Below are 23691 nucleotides of genomic sequence, written 5' to 3' on the forward strand. Positions count from 1 at the left end.
ATACACATATAAATCACACAGCCTGAACTATTAGTAAAAAGAATATGCCACTGAGAAGTCCTTGGCTTAAATGGAAGAACCACAGAGGCACCTTCGATCTCCCTAACACACTTCCCACCCTCTCCCTCATGTACTGATAATTGCATTCTGTGGAAACATAACTAAATGAGCCAGTGTTTTAACTGTCAAGATTTGAAGTTGCTGCTAATCATGAGCTGTCTCTGCTCCAGATGCAACCCTACATACTTTCCCCTCGGCTATCGTGAGTTCTACTCTTTACAGCAGCCTTCACCTAGGACAAACAGACTAAAATCAAGGCAGATAAATAAGATTCCTCTCTGTTTCAACCACCATTTTGAATGCGATCATCAGTTTCACAGTACAGCCTTGAGGAGTCAGTGGTGGGTTGCTCCAGAGACACCGTGTTTTATTACCTGGATGGATTGTTTTGGGGTCAACCAGTTCCACCCCAGTCTGGAAAATTAACCTTTTTCTTGTCTCTTTAATGAGATTACCTCTGTGCTGGCAGGTTTTTGTCAACGTGACATAATTAGAGTCATCAAGGAAGAAAATACTACAACTTAGGAATTACTTCCATCAGATTGGACTATAGACATGTATGAGTGACATTTATTAGTTGGTTTGGGGGGACACAAACCACTGTGGGCGGTGCCACTTCGAGGCACCTGGTACTGGTTATATAAGAAAGTAAGTAGAGCAAGTGATGGAGTGCAAGCCATTAAGTGGTGCTTCTCTGTGGTTTCTGCTTCCGTCCTTGAGTTCCTGCCATGGTGTCCTATGATTATGGATGGCAACCTGCAGGTTAAGTAAAATCTCCTCCAAGTCCCTTTTGGTCAGCGTTTCCCCGGGCAACATAAAGCCAAATTAGAGGAACCTATTTTAGCAAGTCCTGGCAATAGACAAACAATAGAGTTTTTCCCTATGAAGAACTGTGTCTGTTCTCAGTCACATAAAATTTTGAGTTAACAAATGAAAAAGTATCTTGCTTGCTTTCTACAATAGAAGGTAGAAAGAATATTGGGCCAGTATTTAGAACCTGTATCCTCTACATTAGTCTCCCCACACTTAAAGGGGACATACATAATTATATTTTAAAAACTGTAAGCTATATAAAGTTGGAAATTTTGTAAGAAGAAAAAACATCCAATACTCACAGGCTGTAACTCTCCAGTCTCTCCCTGTTAAAAACTTCACAAAATAATTTTAGTGTGTGGTGAGTGTGTGTGTGTGTGTGTGTGTGTGTGTGTGTGTGTGTGTGTGTGTTTCTTAATGAGTCTCAGCATCTTTTTCCAGAATGCTGTCCTAGGATGTCACCTCACCATCAAGGCATAGCACAGCAGGTGCAGCTACTTTCCACTCTCGTACTTCATGATTTCTAAATTGCAATTTCAACATGATGCCTTTTTTTTCTAACTATTGTTTCATGATTCCTATTTTGATCATGTTTTACTATTTCAATTATCATTGCTGATATTTGCAATGGGATGGTTATATGAACCAGTAACCTTAAAATAATTTATAAATCACTTATATATTATGTATATGAAGACAATAAAATAATAATAAAATAGAGACCAAGTGTGGAAGCATGTAGATATAAGCATTTGGGAGATAGAAGAATGAGAATCAGAAGTTCAAGGTCATCTTTGGCAAGTTCAAGACCAACCTCACTTACATGCAGACTGTTGCAAAAACAGTGTGGATTTTATAAGGCCTTAGTGATTAAATCCGGTTTACCTATAATGCCTCAGTGTCACATCAAAGAAAATAAAAGAATTTCCCCTTGAAGTCATTTAACCAAGAGCAAGTCCAGATTTGAATTCTCTATTTCCTGTTCCCCGTGTCTTTTGTCCTCTGTCACATGAGACTACCTTTGCCTTCTTAACATCTGTCTTGTGAATCTGTTTGTCTCTGTGCTTGTGTATGTCTTTCCTGATGCGTGTCTGTCTGTTGTATGAGCTGTGTGTATCTAGTTCTGTAGGTGTTGCATGTGTCTGTGTATGTGAGTTGTGTCTGTCTGTCTGTCTGAGTGGTGAGACAGCGTGTTTCTCTAACAAAGTTCTTCACTTTGTAGTTATTGAAGAGCATAGAAAGCAATACAGGGCAAAAGGAATGGGATACTTTACAGAAATTTTTAACAGAGTTTCACAAGGGATTACAACTGATCCCAACTGACTCAAATAACAAACATCATTGTTGATGAACCAATATCAATAAATGGTTGTTTTTACAGTTTACAAAGTGGCTTTTGACTTCGGGACACGCATTGACTGGGTCAGGGACTTGAAAGCGTATATAACTTAAGATTGTAGTTGTGCATTTTCTTGGGTTCTAAAGTTTATTACATGGGAAATTCAGGCAAGTAAATTTGATTATTAAACTGTTGTTTTAAAGGCAGATTGAATAAAGAATTTGAGTACACAGTAGCCTAGGTGAATTAAGTCTTAAGCGACTCAACTCTGAGGCCCAGAAAAAAGTTAGAGTTTCTTTGAATGCAACAGATATTTCAGAATATTTCCTCACCACAGAAAACAAAAGAAAGCAAACAAAGTGGATTCTATGTTTTTTGTGGCTGTGCGCATTTTTTTTCATTTTGATATTTTCCATCTTACTGTTTTTTTTGTTTAATTGTTTTGTTTTATTTTGCTTTGTTTTCTGAGAGAGAGAATAAAGTAATTAGGTGAAGAGGATCTGGGAGAAATAGGGGGAGGGGAGAGAAAATGATCAAAACATTTTAAAAAGTTAAGTTAAAAAATAGATTAAAAAAGAAGAAGAAAGCAGTCTGAGAAAGCCATGGGGAGCAAGTCATTTGGCAGTGTTTTGCCATGGCTTCTGCTTCAATTTCTGGCTCCAAATTCCTGCCTTGAGTCCTTTCCTGCTTCCCTCCTTAGTGGACTATAATGTAGAAGCATTCATAAGATGAAATAAATTCTTTATCTGAACTAAGACACGCAGTAACAATTTTTTCATGATTTACATGTTACTTTGCCAAATTGTGTTCCTAAGGACTAAGCAGACAATTTTCTTATAGCTCATACATGAAAAATATAAAACATAAACTGAAGTTTTTGTTTGAAAAATGAGAACTGTGTAGCTTCTGTGCATTAATTTTTGAAATTCTGCTTACTTGGACACTCATAATGATGACAGTGCTTTATTTGAGTCCAACTGTGTGTACATTAGAGCACTCTTCTTATGCTAGATGAGCCAAACATTTATATAAAAAAATTTAAATATTACTTTCTCTTAGGGAAAAGGACAAAATCATTTCATTGTTCTAGCTTATTGAGAAAGAAAATGTCATCTTGATTGGGGACTCATGATGGCCAAAAGTTTCCCCTTCCATCTCTTTGTCTGTCTAATCACTCGCCACTTGCCACATTAGCTACTTTCTAAAATGTGTATTATATATTAGGCAGTTATTCTTCTGAGTCATGAAGTGATAATTACACATTTGGCTACCATTGATTGAATGTCTACCATGAGATACAAATGGTAGACACTGGTTTATTTCTAATCCTCACAATAATCCTCTACATTCATGATATTTTGCCCATTTAAGAATAGTGAAGTCAAGGCAAGAGAAGCTTACACAGCACCACAGAGCTGACAGAAGCAGAATTCTTGAACTGGATTCCAACAGCACTTCATAAGGATTCTTTTCATGCATCATGCATGTAAAAAAAATGTACATTTCGATAACTCTGCAAACCATTGCTTCTCAGAGAGGGGAACTCATACAGACCCCACTGACCTCGGCATTGCTGTGCTCTCTTGCAGCCTGTGAACTCATGAACCAGGGCATCTTGGCTCTAGTCAGCTCCATTGGTTGCACATCAGCTGGGTCCCTCCAGTCTTTGGCAGATGCCATGCATATCCCACACCTCTTCATTCAGCGCTCAACCGCTGGGACCCCAAGAAGTGGCTGTGGTCTCACCCGGAGCAACAGGAATGATGACTATACTCTTTCAGTTCGTCCACCTGTCTACTTGAATGAAGTCATCCTAAGAGTAGTCACCGAGTATGCATGGCAGAAATTCATCATCTTCTATGACAGTGAATATGGTAAGTGTCTGTGATCTGAAGAGTTTCAAAAGGTGATGCTTGCATGAAAAGCAACTTCATTAAATCCTCAAAGTTTTTAAAGAACTTCCTAATCATTTGTGGTTTCTTGTTTCTAATATACCTCACAGCATCAAACAAACAGAAATATTTTAAATGGTATTGAGCTCATTCTTTGTATTTAATATCTTTGAAGTAAAATGTAAATATAAATACCAATTGGAGTGTATAACACATACCAGTTATCCCAGCACTTGTCAGGCTGGGATGGAGAGATCAAGGCCAGCTAAGGTACCTAGCAAGATCTTGTTTCAAAAATAAATAAATAAATAAATAAATAAATAAATAAATAAATAAATAAATCTGAACCTATCACTGAATGTAAAATTCACATTACTTGAGGGTCACAGAATAAGAACTAAGAGACTGACATAAATAAAAGAAACAAAAACAATATTGACAACAACTGGCTCAAACAAGCCTGGAACTCTTTTGGGGTGGTGTAGTCTGAATACAATATATCTTGAATTTTCAAATAATAAGAAGTTATTCCAAGGCTCTTCTGACTGCTTTGTCTTGGAAGCAGAGAACATTCAGACTACCTGGGAACTGGTGGGGGCTGTGGTCTTAGCAGCTTGCTGGGCTAACCAGTGCTTGTATCTTTTGGTCTTGGTCTTCTGAAAGAGCACCATGGACATAGGAACCCTTACAGTGTCAAGTCCATTTACAGTCACATCACACCAGTACTCACCCCATCTCATGATATGGTCCTCTGATAACTTCACAGCATGTGGGGTAACCACAACACCAAGATTCTTGAAGATATGGTGGGCAACAATTTCAGGGTTTAGTTAGAAGAGCCTTGGAATAAAGCAAGCCGGCACTTGAGGCAAGTATGGATCCTAGAGAACATGTTAGCTCAGCAGACTGAATAGCACATACATGTAAGGCTCACTGTTTGTCAAATAGTGTCATCACAGCCAGCTGTATTAGAGCGTTCAGCAGGCAGTAGATTTTATAAGCAGAATATCGGTGAACTGGAACAGTCTTCATAGCCCTTCCATTGGAGAGTGCATGGGAACAAGGGAAGGACCAAGCTGTTGTTCTGACAATTGCTATATTCTCATCCAGACTGTGTCTCATGCAGAAATAAAGAGCTATTTAACTGGGGAAAAAAAGAAGTTAAAAAGAGAATAATATCCTTTAAAAATCCATAACTCTGTTTTAATGATGGTGATGATGGTAATGAAACCATGGGCAGATCTTAGAGCACTGATATAAAGATAACCTCTTTTTATCTATTGGCCAAAAGAAATTTGACAAACTTGTTCAGACACTTGTTTTTGACCTCACTATTTATTTAATGTCCTAGCCATCGTAGTTGATGAAAGTAGAAAATATTCTCCGCATGTTTTATTCAATATGAAGTTTTACAAAAACTAGAACTCGTCTGAACAAACATTTCAGTCTTCCGCTGTAGCACAGTTTCCCAGAGTGCACTGTAATATGAGGAGGAAACAATTTGTCTCAAAATCTTTACTGGTCATACATAAACACATTAAGAGAAACTAATATTTTTGTTAAAATCATTTTTCTGAAGCTCTTCCTTTTCTTACTGAGGCAAAAGCTCTTTGTATGTAGTTCTCCCCTTATTTTTGTGAGTAGGGAGAGGAGGAGCTGGAATTGGATATGACCTAATGAGGATAAATAAACCCTCAATGAAGAATTCATTTAGAAATGCGTTTCTTTTGACGATTCGAAAATGCGGTTCTTCTGGGTCTTGTTTTTCCATTTTTATTAAAAGAATGTTTTCTTTGGCAAATAAGTAAATAAGCACGGAAAACAAACAAACATTTAGAGTAATCCTTTCTTCTCACAATGGGCTCCATTGTAAGAGACACAGCAGAGACAGACAAGTGGGCTGCAGAGCCAAAGCAACTTAGCTGAGAAACAGCAGGTTGGCAAAAATCTGGCCAGCAATAAAGGACAGCCCCCTGGGGATGGACAGGAAGGGGACAGGAGCAGTTATATTTGGCCCTAAATAGTCAAAGTAGCCTGGCCTTTTGGCTGCCAGAATAATCCCATTGAATTCAATGGGCAAATTACAGGCTAAGTCTGTAGACTCTCCAGAAAGACACTTTTTTGTCTCCAAGATGGAAACCAGTATTTCTGTTGCTTAATTCACATTACTTAAGGGTCACAGAATAAGAACTAAGAGATTGATGTGAATAAAAGAAACAAAAACAATATTGAAAACAATCGGCTCACACAAGCCTAGATCACTGGTGGGGTGGTATTTAAGCACGGTGATGGTGAGTGTCTCTAGAGCTACATGCACTGCCTTCATCTGCTTTTGCCCCTTAGATTGTGCTCTTTTTCAACTTTAAATGGTATTCACAGCCTCGGATCAAGTGTAAGCTGAAATAACAAATGTCTAAAATCCAGATCTTTAAGGGAGAAAACACTCAGTCCAATATAATTAGCAGCAGAAAAAGTGTTTTTTTTTTTTTTGTTGAAGATACTTTCTTGGCATTAGAATGGGAAATTTACCCTTTGATTGTAAAAGTCTGTAGAATAGAAAAGTACTTATTATCATTTATTTTCAAATCCTGTGAGAATTATAGATGGGTTCTTACAAGAGAAGACACTTTCATTATTGATGAGCTGAATGCTGTCTTGAAAGTATCCATTTAGCATAAAGACTAAGTCTTCTACCACACGTGAGGTCCTTCATTCCTCTTTAAATGCCTTGGAGTGAGTAAGGAGCTGTTACCGCACAAGGGATGATTGGGTTGCCATTTAAACACAAGATTTATTTTATGAATTAAAAAGTAAAACAATTTCCATCTATTCTGTTGATAAATTTCCTTTTTATAATTTACTTGGAGTCATTAAAATGACTCTGCCTCTATCATCAAAATAATTTCCAATAATACCATTACTTAATATAAGAAAATTGTCTTTTGATGTTTACAGTAAATCCTGTTAGTAAAAATCTAGGCTGGGATCCAAGACAAACAGCAAACTCCCAGAGATCTCGTATACCTGGAAGACAGCTAATATGCTCACATCCAGTCATCAGGGACATCCTTCTAAGTGGATTAAACTTGACTTTTATCCTGATTATCAGGAATTGGTTCCATTAATGAATGAATTAAGTATCATTGGTGGATGCAATTAGGCAGCATGCTGGGGCACAAGGTGATTGGAGGTGTAGTTTGCTTAGAATTATGTGTGTGAATGTATGTATTATTTTAATATATGTGCATTATTATTTAAAAATATATGTGATATATACAAATATATCTTTCATAGAGAGGGAGTGGTGTGTGTGTGTGTGTGTGTGTGTGTGTGTGTGTGTGTGTGTGTGTGTGTTTAGGCTTCTATATATAGTTGATTAGTGAAGTCCTTTTCTTCAGAAGTAGTTAATCATGATTGAAGAGACTACCAAAGAAAATTCACATCATTGATTCTAAGAAAATGGATCAAAAAGAATTTGACAAGTATGAAAACTTTATTTGAGGGGATTAATTAAAGCCTTTTTTTTCTCCAGAAGGCTTGAAAGGAGGCTGTGTTGTTGAGCTTTCAGTACTGTGCCATGTGTGAAATATCTGCTCTTACTTCTTAGTGCATTACAAAGTATGAGTTTTGCAGAATGCATGTTTCCCTTTAAATATTAAAAACCTTACAATAAGTAAAAGAAGAAACTTGTTTATATGTCTCTTGAAAGATGAAACAGTGGGTTAAGTTATCAATGAGCAAATGTTAGTGTTGTATATGTAATGCAGACTTTAATTTTGGCAACAGGCTTCCTGGGTAGACTTTGATCTTGGTTACTAAGGTTAAGGAAGCTTTAGTGAGGCAGCATCTGTAGGAAACAGCTACTTCAATGGAGAAAAATGTGATCAAGTCTTAGAGCAACTGAAATATTAAAAATAGCTCATTTTTATTTGCCAGGAACTAGAATAAGTATTTTATATTGTATCATTTAATGTTTTCAGCAGCCAAGATGAAATAACAAAGGCTGCTAGAGAATATTTGCTATAAGCAGCCACTTTGCTAAATTCTTCAAACATATGCATTATCTAACAAAAGATACCTGTTAATTTTACTAGTATTTTCACAAAAGAGAAAACATGAGGTAATGCAATGTCAAGCAACTTCAAAATAAGTTAAGTAGCTCAGATGCAATCATCAGTTGCTCTAGGCCACTAGTGTATTTGACACAATAAAAACAGAATAAGATTAATTTCTAACAAATTTCTAAAAAAACAAGTTTACTGATTGACTGTATAGAATTATCTTCATTAAAGAGACACAATGACAGCTGGGCTGTGGTGGTGCACGCCTTTAATCCCAGTACTCAGGAGGCAGAGACAGGTGGATCTCTGTGAGTTTGAGGCCAGCCTGGGCTACAGAGTGAGTTCCAGGACAGCCTGGGCTGTTGTTACACAGAGAATCCCTGTCTCAAAAAAAAAAAAAAAAAAAAAAAAAAAAAAAAAAAAAAAAAAAAAAAAAAAAAACAGAGAGAGAGAGAGAGAGAATGACTTTAAGCCTGCAGAATACATAAGTATTATAATAATGTAAAGGGGAAATATACTACATTTTAATTAGGAAAATTTGATGATTATTAGAAGCTGGAAAACAGAATAATAATTGGGCTAAAATAACTTAGTCAATCATTATCAAGAGTAGCTAATTAGACACACTAACCATTGTCAGAGACCAGAGAGGATCCTAATTCTCAAGAAAGAGCAAGCAGTATGAGTCTTGTGTTAATGTAATGACATCAAGCCCACCAAGGTCTGTGAACTAAAGAAATTCAATGGATATGTTGTGGGCTTGCATACATTAGGGACCTTCATGTCCTTCTACCTAGTGAGACCATCTGCTGTCAAGTTGTGCAGTACCACAAGAGCTTCTTAGAGAATGGCTGTCACCATATCCCTCTTTTACACCTATAGCCACTATAAATTTTACCATGCATGACAGAGATTAAGATCAAATCCATTTGGTTTTTCTCACAACACTTTTTGATAAGACTGTAGTCAACTCTTTAATGAGCAGAATAAACCCCAATAACAATCAGACTTTCAAAAGTTGGATGGCATTTTCCTTAAACTCTTGTATATACTTTTCTACTGAAACAAAAGCATTCAATCCAGGTACAATAGATTTATTTGTGATCACAGAGACTCCACTGCCCACAAAAACAAAGCCTGTGATCTATAATGATCCTTATAGATGCAGACTGTGGGTATGAAGCCAAATAGACTGACCACCAAAGTTGAAGTGCTACCTTTAATCATATGAATTAGATTAAGGGGAATGTTTCCAATTGGACTTCTCCAAGTGTAGGGAAAATTGAGCACAAAATTTGTAGAGATTGAAGGTATCTTAAGACCATCCCAAGGTGCAAGTCCAATGCCTTCAAGAAGGTGATGACCTGGAAGTGCATGTGCTGTTTCTAAGGCATGTGAGATCAATTCAGATTGGACATAGACCTTTGGGACCAGCAATCTTGCCTCCTTGCCAGCTTAGAATACTCAAGATTCTCAATTTGTATAAAATAAATTCTGCTGTTAATTAAAGGAAACTTCTTGAATTTATTTGATATAATTTTTGCCCTGATTGTCCACTTCAGGGCCAGAAAGCTATTGTTGAACCTGATACTTCTTTTAATAAAAACATTCTTTGGAACATAGTCATGTTCATTTCCTAGTGTGATACCCTTGACTTTTTTCAAGCTACAATAGCATGGCTTAACAATTATACCAGAAATAGCTTAAATATGTCATAATTTGTGTACCAGGCCACTACTCTGCTGGTCTTCTTATATCCCACATGAAGGAAGAGAATTGTGACAGAGAAATTAAAAGGGGTACCAACAGATATCCTACATGGGCAAGGATAAATTCCCTGCTGTTTTCAATAGACTCGTTGGTTAGATTATAAGAATGATGGTAAAAGTGTGGTGGGGCTATCTGGTAGAGAATGGAGGTTCCAGCAGTCAGCTAAAATTAAGCATGTATCCAGTTTGGGGTAGCTGTGCCAGAGAATTTTCTTGTGAAGAAAAATCCCAAAGTCATTTTTAAAGAAGAATGTTCATGCCTTCTCCAACTCTGGAAGCTGGAGTTGCCTTATTAAATGTTAGAACTGTTTTCTCCATATTTCCAGAAACTTGGAGTACCCCGTTCTGATAACAATGACTTTTGGCATTTATTTCCAACAAGAACTGCAGGATATTTCTGGAAAAAATTAGAAAGTGATTATATTGCCTATTCTGGTCTGCATGGGTCATTAGAAAAGGACTTTGCCAGCTGTGTACTCAAAAAATGCTCATGACCTCTGTGAACCCAGCTAGAAACTCTGGGAGGCTGAGGAACATTTAAACTTATATCACCAGATTTCCATCTAGTCCAGCAGCCCTGCATGCTTGACTTGAAAAAATAATGTTGGATGCAAGAAGGTCATCATGGAATCTTGAGTATGACAAACAGGCCTAAATTATCCCACACTGCTTTTGTGTTGATGTTACCCAGAATAAGGCCAAAGTGGCACACTTCCTCTTATGAAATGTCTGTGTTAAGTATACAATCTGCCTTGGTGTGAGCACCATAGACAGAGGTTATATTTTTGAGTCAGTGTTTGAGATTATTTCAATATCTAATATTTCTAGAATATTAGGTACTTAAAGATCCATCAATTGCTGAACTATTAGACAGTTATCCAATGATTTGAACACACCTTTTTCAGATTTCAGATTATTAAATAAACTAAAAACAGGATGCAGTGTGATTGTAGCTTTTTCTACCAGGAGACCAGGGGGAAAGAAAGAGAAAAAAGACCCTCTGCCTTCAAGGGAAACTAAAAATTAATTTGTGTGAATGCTTCTGAATTTTGTTCACAAACTGCTATAATATTGCAGTCAGAGCTATTGTCAACTTGTTATATGGAAATATCTAAAAATTATGTCATTCATTGTAATATCAATGAACGATTAACTTATAAACAATAAAATGCAAATATGTTTTCAACTAAGAATACTAAGGATGGGTTCTCAGCACTGAGAAGAGGAAGTAGACACAGACTTGCACCCCTAACCAAGAACCTATTTACTGTTGTTCCCCTCTTGCAAAGGAAAAACTAGTTTTCTTCAATGGAGTCTCACTAGGATTGTCAACCACACTGCAGGGTAGGTCCCATGCTCAGGCCAGATGGCAAACACAAGATGAAATCCATGGTATTTCTGTAGACTTTTTTTTTTATTTTACCTATTGTTTTATTTTAAAGAATAAATACATTTAATTAATGATACTAGACTTAATTAATGATACTAGATGTCAAGTATTTTATATGTTCCTTTTACACATACCATCACACTTTATTCTCATGGATTTAGGTGAGAACAAGGGAATCTGTGGCTATTATGTAGAACTGAATAGTATTGTAAAAGAAAAAAAAAGCTGTCTAAAGCGATGAATTCCGTGGTTTTCACTGTTTGCCTGTTTTCAGAAAATACTCCTTCTGTGCCTGACAGATACATCTATGACTTTTTAATCTCATATTGCTTTGCTGGGACATTTTTCTCTCTTATTGGCCTTGTGATAGTATACTTGGGTTCCAGTTTTGTGTATTTGTGCAAGTGGGTTTTTTTGTGACTGAGTTCGTTTCTTTCTGCTGTTTGTTTTGTAAAGAGAGAGAGAGAAAGGCTGTGCAGTTGCAGTTGGGTGAGTGTGGAGGTAGAGAGACTCTGGGAGGAGTTGAGAGAGAAGAAAAGCATGATCAGAGTATATTGTATGGAATTTTTTTCAATTACAAAAAGGCAAAAGCTATATGCAATAGTAAGTGATGGAAATATGTTTTTTTCTTACAAAATTAGTTAAAATAAATTTATTTATGAGTAAAAAATATATAAAATGTAGATTCATTTTCAAACAGAAAATTCTATGGACAGTTTACTTGTGATAAAAATATGGTTTTTCCATAAGAAAGTAGGATAAAATGTTTAAAAAGTATGTGTGAAAGAGCCAGGAGGCAGTGGCACATGCCTTTAATACCAGCACTTGGCAGGCAGAGCCAGGCAGATCTCTGTGAGTTCGAGGGCAACCTGGCCTACAGAGTGAGATCCAGGACAGGCACCAAAACTACATGGAGAAACCCTGTCTCAAAAAACCAAAGGAAAAAAATTATGAAATCAAGACTGTTTACCCTGTCATCTTCAAATTTAATAAAACAGAATTTTATTTTTTAAATACATTTGAATACCTCAGTTCTTTTCCCAATTTAATTCTTTTATGCATTAATGTGTTATTATAAAGAACTTACAAATGAAAATACACGCAGCAAAATTAACCAAACCCGCTATCTATGCATCTCAATTAACTTCCAAACAGAGTAATCATTCTGAAGCTTTGGAGCTTCACATTGGATTTTAAGCTTTCACAATCAAATATATTTTTGTGCACTTATCTACCACCAAAAACTGAAAATTTTATGAGAGCTGAAACTAAAACAATATTTAACAATTTACTTTATATCCTTTTTATGACTCAGGTGTCCATTACTTAGTTTCATTGAGTCCTTCTTCATCAGCTAATATTATCCTTTCTTGCTCTTTTTAATGTTATACTCTGCCAAAATGCATGTCTGTTTATCTAAATCAATCAATCAATCTCTCTATATATATAATAATTATTTATGTATATTATTTGAAGCTTTTTGTTATTTTTAGATCTATTTATATTTTATGTATATTAATGTTCACCTGCTCATGTGTGTGTGTGTGTGTGTGTGTGTGTGTGTGTGTGTGTGTGTGTATGCACTACATGCCTAGTGCCCACAAAGGTTGAATCCCTGGAACTAGAGTTACAGATGGTTCTGAGCCACCATGTGGGTACTGGAGATTGAACCTGGGTCCTCTCTAATAACTACAAGTGTTCTTAACTACTGAATCATCTCTCCAACATACACACACACACACACACACACACACACACACACACGCACACACACACACACACACACACACAGAGCTAGAATCCACATTTGAGGGATAACATGTAATTATTTTTCCTAAGACTGTGTGACCTCCCTCAATAATAGTCATTCTAGGTTTATCCATTTTCCTGGAAATTTTGTCATTTCATTTTTCCCTGGAGCTGGAGTATTCCATTTTTATATGTGTACTGTATTTTCATTATCTATTCATATGTTGATGAATAAATAGGTTGGTTCCATTTATATAAATCTTTACCATAACTGCTTCATCATTCTGAAAATTAGAGACAAATCTCCATAAAGTGTCCACAAAAAAGTACTATAGAATTGACCAAATCAAGCAGCATGAGCAGAAATACATAGTATCTAACACTTGTATGTACAAAACAACTTTCACTTCAGGAAATCATAACTCCATTATCTGCACACTACTCTGCATAGTGAAAACATTCATTTAATAATGCAAATTAAGGTTCAGCCCACCGTTAGGTGAATGGGGTATGTAAGCAGGGTCCTTCATTTTGAAATGAAGATTAGGTAACAGTTTTCACTAATATATTCCTGAGTCATGATCTTTATTCCATGGAGAGTTGTTGTAGATTTAATCAGGGTCCCTAGGATGGACACTTTCCTCTTAATTGATTGCAAATGTTTATAATTGCCCCAAGGATGCTTTCAAATGTCTGATAACTATAATAAACTTGACATTCTCTCCCAACAGCCTGAAAGCTGTTGATTAGTCACTGGCTACTTTCCAGCCTTCGGTTCCCTCATTTACTCCAGCCTGTATCAATAAGCATGCAATTAATCCAAGCAATTTACTGAACCATCCCTTTGCATTAATATATATTATGTCAAATGGGTAAAAAGAGTATATTCACCTATTCGGGATTTATACATCTGTGATTTGTGCTTTAAAAATATTTCTCAGCTTTACTGTAGAGGTGGTTTCCATAGTAAAAGATGGCAGCTTTATATGTCCAAATGACAAGTTCCTGTCAAATGTAAATGTTCAATGTTAGATCATAATTGCCAGGCTCTGATGTGTCAAAGCCCAGCACAGCATGTTATTATTTTACTTTTTAAATTTATATAAAATAAAATATTCTAAAAATGCAAAAAAAAGTGCTACATGACTCCAATAAATTTTTTGAGTTAAAAGATCTTTTAAAACAAAACTTTTTAAATTGCCTGATGTTTAAAAGCCTTGTTTCCCCACCCCTACCCTCCCCACCCCCACCCCCATCAGGAAGTAGGCACAGAGAGCATACTGTGCTATCCAAATATTGGGAAAAATCTGTTCTGGTTTATGATATATCTCACATATTCAGCACTATGCTGTGTTCCAATTTATAAAATGAGAAAGCAGGAGAAGAAAGTCACAAGGTCCTACATTTTAATTTTAAAGCTTAGCATGCTGTCATAATTTTAGAAACGCCATGCTTAGCCAGTGCCATACTGAAGTCTTCCTGCTCAAATTGAGGTCTTGAATGCATTAAGTGATCAGAATGATTAAATATCTTCACCCACTCAAAGGGGAAGATGAATAGAGGAAAAACTAAGCATGAAAAGGTTACAGAAATTTTGTCTTATGTTATTCAATATTTTAAATGTATAAACACAATGATGAGAGTATAAATTGCTATTTTGATATGTTTCATAGACATCCACTATATTTAGTTAAATTGGTAATTTACTTTGAAAAAGAACAATACTGTTATATTTCTCAATCAGTAATTGGTTCAGTGCTATCATCAGATGGTACAGACCACATTTCCCAATGGGACAAGAGCTGTTCTGTTTTGCTCACCACTTTCTTTAAGAATATTCCACAGTGACTGGCACACAGTAGGCCAAGACTATCAAGAAAGTGATCTACTTTGATATGGATGACTGGTTCAGGTGCTACCAAAATGGACCATATATCTAATTTAAACACAGTATCCTATTTTCTCATATTTCTAGTTTCTTCTTAGGGTTTCTTTAGACCCATAAATTAACATTAAATTCTGGTATTAAATAAGACTAGTCTACTTTATTATAGATGACTTTTGCTAAGAAGATTAAAATTAATCCTACTTTAAAGATAATAATGTCATTGTTTTACAAGACTTGATAAAATGAATCGTTAGCCTCCAATTAAGCATTACATCATAGAGGATTACACGGGAAGATGGCCTAAGTAGGTAACGTAATTTGAGTGCCAGAGAAACTGATAGTGCATAAAATATTATGGAGATGATATTGCTTATTTGTTTGTTTACTTATTTATTCTAATTCCTATTTATTTACTTATTTATTCTAATTTATTCTAGACTTTTTGAGGCAAAGTCTCTCTATATAGTTTGTGGTGGTCAGTTTCTGACTCACTTACACAGGCTACAGTTGAATTTGAGAGGTCTTCCTCAGCCTCCCATGTGCTGGAACAGCAGAAATGTGCCATGATACCTGACTTTTCTTAGAATATTTGATCAAAAGACAAATGATAGATAGATGATAGATAGATAGATAGATAGATAGATAGAGAAATAGATGATATATAAATGCATATATGATAGATGTTAGACAGACAAATACATAGATATTAGACAGACAGACAGATATAAATAGATGGATGATAGATAGATAGATCACTAACATTTTAATTAAGGACTTTTTTCTATTTTTTTAAAATTTCCATAGCAAATATAAATGTAAAAGCAGAAGTTTTGTCTGAGGTTGCTAAAAACTTAATAACAGAAATGTATGCCATGTTGAAATCTGAAGCCTAAATAACTGCCTTCATATTTTACCCACTCTCATTTTTTATACGGAAACCTAGTACTCATGTGAAATAAAATACAATTGTGGATGTTTGCATATGTAGGATCACAATCCCTGAAGCTTTTGCTGCTCTGTTACAGTGACTTCATCAGACACTATACGATTAAAGTGTGATTTTGATTTCTGTTTGTTCTCCCTGTAAACTGGAAGCATCTCAAAGACAAGATCCAGCCATGCCTTCCTCTTCATCACCAAATTACTTGGGCTGTGGGGGTGTGTGTGTGTGTGTGTGTGTGTGTGTGTGTGTGTGTGTGTTTGCATATGTATATGAAATTAGTCAAACACTAAAAGAGCTCCCTTGCTGCCTTCTGTTCCTTCATTTCTGCTTCTTCTTCTTCTTCATACCCTCTTCCTTCTCTTTTAATTTATAACTGACTGGTAGAGTTTTGCTCTGCATAGGGAACAGGCTGGCTTTCTGTTTCACTTGTCTAGCCAGATCCTCTGACTCTTGTAGTCATAAAACTACATCATTACAAGGGGGGGGCGCCAATCACACTCAGCAAGCCAGATTCTTATTCACTGCTACAAACCAGAAAAAAAAAAAAATTCAAAAAAAAAACTACATCATTACAACCCAGTGCACAAGAAAAGCCATTCTTTTACATTATGGCTTTCCTCAGCTTCAATTATTTAGTAAGAACCAAGGACTCAGGCTGACTAGCTTGGGAGCATAGGATCATCAGGGGTAGAATGGAGAAGGCTGGACACATGTGAAAGCAAAAGATGAAGCCAGGGTTATTTCATATGTAAAAAATGGCATCTTGCTCTGTGAAGAGAGCTCAAACACTGAGAAAATGAAAACAGGAGACATCAATTATGAAAGTGATTCCAAGTGAACAGAGCTATACTGTAGAAGCAATTTACTGACCCAACCCTGGTTTTCTGACAGCAAATTCAGTGTGTTTCCCTGATACAAAGAAATTGTTTCCAAAAAGAAAAATAACAAGGATGACTAGAAACGATGTAGAAGGTCATTTTACACCTGAAAATTAAGACTACAGCTTTGGCTGGGTAGTGGTGGCACATGCCTTTAATCCCAACACTCAGGAGGCAGAGCCAGGCGGATTTTGTGAGTTCGAGGCCAGCCTGGTTTACAGAGCGAGATCCAGGACAGGCACCAAAACTACATGAAGAAACCCTGTTTCAAACAAACAAACAAAACAAAACAAAAACAACAACAACAAAAAAGACTACACCTTTGGACTCCATAAATATAAGTATCAGTTTGAAGTCCGAATTCCTTAAGAGCAATGATACTGATCTGGCACTCATGTTATATTCCCTAATGGAAGCAGGTAAATTAGGCTAAGTGCTGACAGCCAGGAAATACTGCAGAATGATTGAGCTATTTATGTTTACTAGGAAAAGGGAGGATCTGTAGTTATGATTCTCTCAAGTCTGTGACACAAATCGAAGAACTATTTCCCAGACTTTTCTCAGGGGTCATCATGGGCTCTGTCAGGAGGATTTCAGAGCTCACCACAGTGGAATAAAGCTATAAAGTCCCAGAAGCATTTCCAAGTGATTCTGAAATTAAATTCAGTGGATATTAATTTGAAATATTCTGACTTAAAGAGTGAAACATAGTTTCTTATTAATGTCTATTGCTAGTACAGGAGATTATCACAAATTTGGAGGATCAACACAAGTTATGTAGACTTCTACAGGTCAGAAATCTGTCATCAGATCTAAGCATAATAAATACAAGGTATGGGCAAAGCATGCTCTCTTCTCATAGTTCTGGTGGAGAATCCACTTCCTTTCCTTGTGCAGCTTCCATAGACGCCCACCCACCTTTCTTCACTTCTTCCTCAGATGAATCATCCACATTGCTCCTCTCCAAACCTTCACCCCTAGCTGTTTCTTTTCCTATGCTTCTTCCAACATTAGGTCTTCCTGATGATATTGGACTTACCCAAGTTATGAAGTTTACCTTTCTATTTTGATCTCACTGGATGAACTGCCTTAATCCCATCATCAGGCTTGATCCCTCTTTGGAATATAATTTGGTTTATCCACAGATTATAAGGTTTGGGATGTGGGCATTAAGGAAAAGAGATCAGTCTTCTGCTGAGCACACACACCCCTGTGGTGCTCAAGGGAGATTGCCTTTGCCCATAATCCTACATTTATTTACTCAGTAGATGAATGGTCTTATGTATTTATCTGGTAAGCAAGACTAACAACAGCTGGGAAACATACTGTTATTAATAAATAGCCCCAACTGACAGGTGCAATCAGTCTGGCAGCTCCTTGAGGTCAAGAACCATGTGCTTTTATGTCTGTAAACTTCTGCAACTTAGCTCACTGACTAACGAAATCAGAATGAAGATAATGTGGCTGAATAATTGAGATGGTTGATTATGTTCATGTTTAATTAACAAACCCAGAGGCCTACTCTTTCTTTTAATGAATCTTTTATACACAGCTGCTAATAGCATGATTTGGATCTGACTCTTTTCACATGTAGCACCTTCTGCTCATAATCAGCTGTATCATCCTCAGATGAAGAAAGCAGTTATTGCTTGATTCCTCTATAACAGAAATCTACCTTAAGTTGCAAAGTTATGGCCTTGAACTCACAGAGATCCATCTGCCTCTGCCGCCCAAGTGCTGGGATTAAAGGTGTGCACCAATGTTGCCTGGACAGTGAATAGTTTTAAAGAAACATTTCTATTTTCAAGTGAAGGAGTCAAGTTGCACCAATATTTACTGTAAGAATCAAAGTTCAGAGTGTGAGCAATCTGGAGGATCTCAGCTCCTTTTCAATGTACTTTTTGTTTTTATATTTTATATATGTGAATCTTTAAGTAATTCAAACAAAAATAGACTAAAACCATAGAATTCAAAATTAAAATTATGTTCTGAGTTCTGATAGACCCGAGCTGTTTTTTTCAATTCTATCAAGTGATTGTGATTGACACCAAAGTTTTGAGAACACTGCTTTGCGTGTTCATACTCCTGATATTATTTATAGACCTGTGTCTGCTGTGCTTCATTAGATTTGAACCCTGCCCAGCCCACCTGTCAGCATTGTACTATTAAATATTTTCAGACTAGGCTGTTTACCTTCATTATTCCCACACCTTTGTTTCTTGCTCTACTGTGTCCACTGAGCCTTTTGTCCTTTTATACTGATAGCTCAGGTTTATTATCTAATTAAGAATATAGCCTGGAAGTTAAATTGTATACAGACAGAATTATCACAGAGATGAACATATCACTACTGTGAAGTTTTAAAACTGAAATCAATCATAAAAGCACAGATTTTAAAAATTAGCTTGTAACTTTGCAAATACAAATTTTTATTTTGCAGAAATATCACTTTCTATGTTGGGAACTATTTAGTTCTTGTCATATGAGCTTACTTACTGCTATTAAATTAATTATTTCACTTGAGAGGCAAATTTTGCATGAATGCAATCACACACAATTAGAAATTTTGAGATAAAAATCCTAATTTCATGCCATGGGCACAAAATAAAAAAATATAAGTTGTGAACTAGTAAAATTAAATTATTGATAATTATTTTTGACATTGTGTTTTATTTCCCTTACTTAAACATGAAAAGAACACAGAACTTTTGATTTGAAAAATTTTGAGATCTTTTCATATTTGAATTTGGTGTATAAATATTTAGAAGGTCACCATACATTCAAAACCTTGGGTAGTAATTTCAAAAATGCTTAAGATACATTTTAATTTATTTATACACATGACTCCAAACCACCTCCATAGTCCTAAAAATAAATTATCTTATCTCCTACTGGACAGTTAGATCTAAATATTTGATAATGTAGTTTTATGTAAGCATTGATTGACTTGAGACCCTTGGAAGGAAACATCCAAAAGTATTCTAGTTATATTATGAATGTTGATTTAGTGATATTCATTTGTCATGAATGACAGTATTTCACTCTTTTAATTTCACTTTTTAATTGTGATCTTCCTTCAAATTGACCTAAGATAATTTCTGCACAGTAATGATAGTAACACATTTTGTGATTATGGACTATGATAAATGACATGAATGGCTTCCATAATATAAGAAATTGGAGGAAAAAGAGTGGGGTGTGTTTTATTTGTTTTTGAAGCACAAAGACAATTTTATTAGAATTTGAGAGAAAAACTAGAAGGTGGGAAAGCTGTAAATCTGTTCTTATACAGAGAGGAGGGCTATGGACAGGAAAAACAGAGAAAGACCATGTCTTTGAGTTATGTGTGGAGATTCTACAAACAGCTACATGGTTTAAGTGAAGAAACAAAAAAAAAAAGCCCAAAGTACCAGAGAAAATATACTTAGGTGTATCGTGAATTCTCAGTATCGTAATACAAACCTGGAGTCAGATATCAGGGTGAAAGCTGAAAGATCAGAGAAGCAGAGCAGGCAGCCACTAGAAACACTTCTTACCTCTAGGAATCCTCAGACTGAAAAGGCTGAGCTCCTGTCTCCATACTGCCTCATCACTTCCTCTTTCCACCCAGCTTTATCACTTCCTGTTTCCTCCTCCCAAGTGCTGGGATTAAAGGTGTGTGCTACCACTGCCAGGCCTCTAGGGCCTAGCTCCCCACTCTGGTCTCCAGGCAAGCTTTGTTAGAGAACAAACAAAATATCACCACACTTAGGCTCTGTCTGGCATCCAAAAGAAAGAGACAAAAAAGAAGGAAAATCAAGTTATACCTCCTGAAGCTAAAAGGTGGAGAGATGGAACAGGATCCTGGCAGTCCTGTAGTGACTGTACCACACACAGGGGAGGAAACTACATTACCTAATTAAGGGAATAATTATTCCTCTCATCTCTCTCTTTTGACACTAGGTGAAACTGCCTTCCTTAGGACGGTCTCTAAGCCAAGGGGCCCACATGAATTACCTTTTGTGTAGTTAGAAAAATCAGGACTCTACCCAGGCCAGAGGTAGATTTCATTCATTTGATCAAGAGGAAATAGTTTTCCCTTAATGGGTCTCCAATTGCTACTGTAACATTTCTCCATCTGAAGAGGTAACTTTGAACTCATTTACCAAGATAGGCTAAAATTGGGTGATAGATATAATCCATTTCCACCATGAAAACCACGAGATTCAGTACTAAAGCTGTTAACAGACAAAATTAATGTCTACACTGTTTCTGTTTATTCCTCTTTAATGCTGAAGAAATTATCCATGCTTTATTGAGATGAACCTCTTCTCCACTCCTCTCTATCATGAACCAATTTTCCCCACTATTTAATTAACTTAGAATGATAAGTGGATAGAAATACATCCCTTTGCATTAATTCCTGTTTTTACATGTAAAGATATTAATTAAACCAAATCATAAATAAATCTGAGAATTTATGCCTTGTTGAACAAGAAATTGCTCAGACGTGAAAAGACTTTTTTTTTTCTCCTGTGTTGTAATGTTCCTAGATATCCGTGGGATACAGGAATTTTTGGACAAAGTATCCCAGCAGGGAATGGACGTTGCCCTTCAAAAGGTGGAAAACAACATCAATAAAATGATCACCACCCTCTTTGACACTATGAGGATAGAGGAGTTGAATCGCTACCGAGACACACTTAGGAGAGCCATCCTTGTTATGAATCCTGCCACAGCCAAATCCTTCATAAGTGAGGTAAGTAAGTATTGTCCTGGGTGGGGCATGGGACAAAAAGCAAATGCTTTGGAATGGACCCTGCAAAGGACATGAAAACAAAAGGAAGAGAGAGAGGATTAACTGCACAGCTCTCATTATCACTAATGGAGGACACAGGGTGAATTGCTTGCTCATCTCATTTACCCCATATTGCCCAGCTAATTACTAGGATGTCTGTACTTTTATATTTAGGCACATGGCCAGGACAAGTTTCAGAAATCTTATGGGTTTTCAAAGTGCTGTTGACCTGAATGAATCTAGCAAATTCATGACTGGATTCACAAGTGTGTGGCTAAGCCTTTTGTGTTGTTGATGTTGTTACTGCAAGTTAAAATTGTATTTCTGAGAAAAGATTTACTAGAATCAGACTCTGATTGCCAAAGCAAAATGATTCCACAAAACACACCACAGCTCCACTTCTGCTCTGGGAATCTGTACCAAGACAAACAATTAAGACTCTTTGAAACTCTGCAAAGCGCTGGCCACTCAGCATATTGTGATGTCATGTCTGCAAATGTTAATTGTATCTGTTATTGTGGATAGATATAAAAAAATTTAGTAAAAGTACTAGTGAGATTGTAGTAATTCAGATAGTCTTTCTGTATCCTAAAATGTTTGTGATTGATGTGCAGAAGATCCTTGCCTTTTTTTAAACCTTAGTTAAGTGTATAATTTCATTTAATGATAGAATTGTTCATTTCATTACATACTTTCACATACTATTTTTTAGCTTTGTGGACTTTAATTGGTGTATTTTTCCCTTCATTTTCTTATGTTTATTCCATTAACTATTTAAACTCAGTGTAATATTTCAACTTAGAATGTGTTTTTTGATACTATATAATTTGGTGCCTATTAAGGATTTTGAAACAGAATATAAATCATTAAATTCTGGACAACTAATACCAATTGACTTTCATGTAGATTTTGCTATGTAAATTTAAACACAAGCGAGAACTTTGACCTTGGGTTTAGCAAATGATGAATTCCCACTGAAGACTAGACTTTTCTGTAATAGAAAAACATATTCTATTTTATAGTCGGCCCTTTGATTCATGTGTTATTCACCTTTTCCATTTGTGACAAGGTGTCTGAGAAAAAGAACCTTAGAGCATGAAGGATAAGTTGATCTCCCAGTTCCAGAGGTGTTCAATCCATGAGCTCTAGGCCTGAGGGAAGCTGTGCACTATGTTTGCACACAGGTGGTCAAAGAAATCTGTTCATCTCATTATGGGCAGGAAGCAGGAAGGCCCAGAAACAGGCTTAGGAAAAGGTGTAGTCTCCAATAAAATTCCCCTCTGTGACCTTCAAAGTTGCATAACAAAATCTGTTAACATTGTTATAACAAAATGTATTAACAGTTAACATCAAATATTTCCTCCCACTAGCTCCCAGCTTGAAAAGTTTCTTTTTCTTGCAATAATGCTACCAAAGAAGGGTCCAGGATTAATCCAATGATGAAGTAAAGCCCACACTGCATGATCATTCCCCTTCTGAACATTGCATTTAGGACTAAGTATTTGGTAAATCAGCCTCAAGGGACACTTTAAATGCAAACTGCAGCATTTCAAAAATATGAAGTCTTCTAGAAAATTGACAGAGAGTATATAGAGGCATAAAATATCAACTGGAATAATGAATAACAAAGTTGAAGTATCTCTGATATTTCTGTCCAGGGTGATCAGAGATCTTATGAACAAGGCATACTTAATATGGACTTTATAACATGGTTATAAATTCACAGGGAGAAATCCTAGAAGAGATAGATGAAGTTCATCTGAGATCCATTATGGTCACATTATATATGGATATTATTTAATGTTGTGAGACTCCATTTGATGATCAAAGAAATGAGAATATGTTGAATTCAATATATGAAGTATATAATACAAATTGATAAAAATTATATCATAATAAGCCCCCAAAAGTACCTGGTGAGATCTGACAACCAGAAAATGTTTTTTTAAAAAAGTAATGTTGCCGGGCAGTGGTGGTACACACCTTTAATCCCAGCACTTGGGGAGGCAGAAGCAGTCAGATTTTCCATGAGTTCAAGGCTAGCCTGGACTACAGAGTGAATTTCAGGAAAGGTTCCGAAGCTACACAGAGAAACCCTGTCTCAAAAACAACAACAACAACAACAACAAAGT

The 23691-nt window shown here is 36.2% G+C and overlaps 1 protein-coding gene across 2 annotated transcripts in view; it reads left to right on the plus strand.

Annotated features, from left to right (window-relative positions):
• The window catches only part of Grid2 (glutamate ionotropic receptor delta type subunit 2), a 1432020-nt gene that overhangs the window by 703841 nt on the left and 704488 nt on the right, over positions 1–23691 (plus strand). For both annotated transcript variants that reach the window (XM_028880742.2, XM_028880745.2), the window contains exons 3-4: positions 3802–4086; positions 21315–21520. In XM_028880742.2, coding sequence (XP_028736575.1) covers positions 3802–4086; positions 21315–21520 — 491 coding nt within the window. The remainder of the gene's footprint in view (positions 1–3801; positions 4087–21314; positions 21521–23691) is intronic.

Source organism: Peromyscus leucopus, chromosome 3 (assembly GCF_004664715.2).
Source record: "Peromyscus leucopus breed LL Stock chromosome 3, UCI_PerLeu_2.1, whole genome shotgun sequence".
Taxonomy (NCBI): Eukaryota; Metazoa; Chordata; class Mammalia; order Rodentia; family Cricetidae; genus Peromyscus; species Peromyscus leucopus.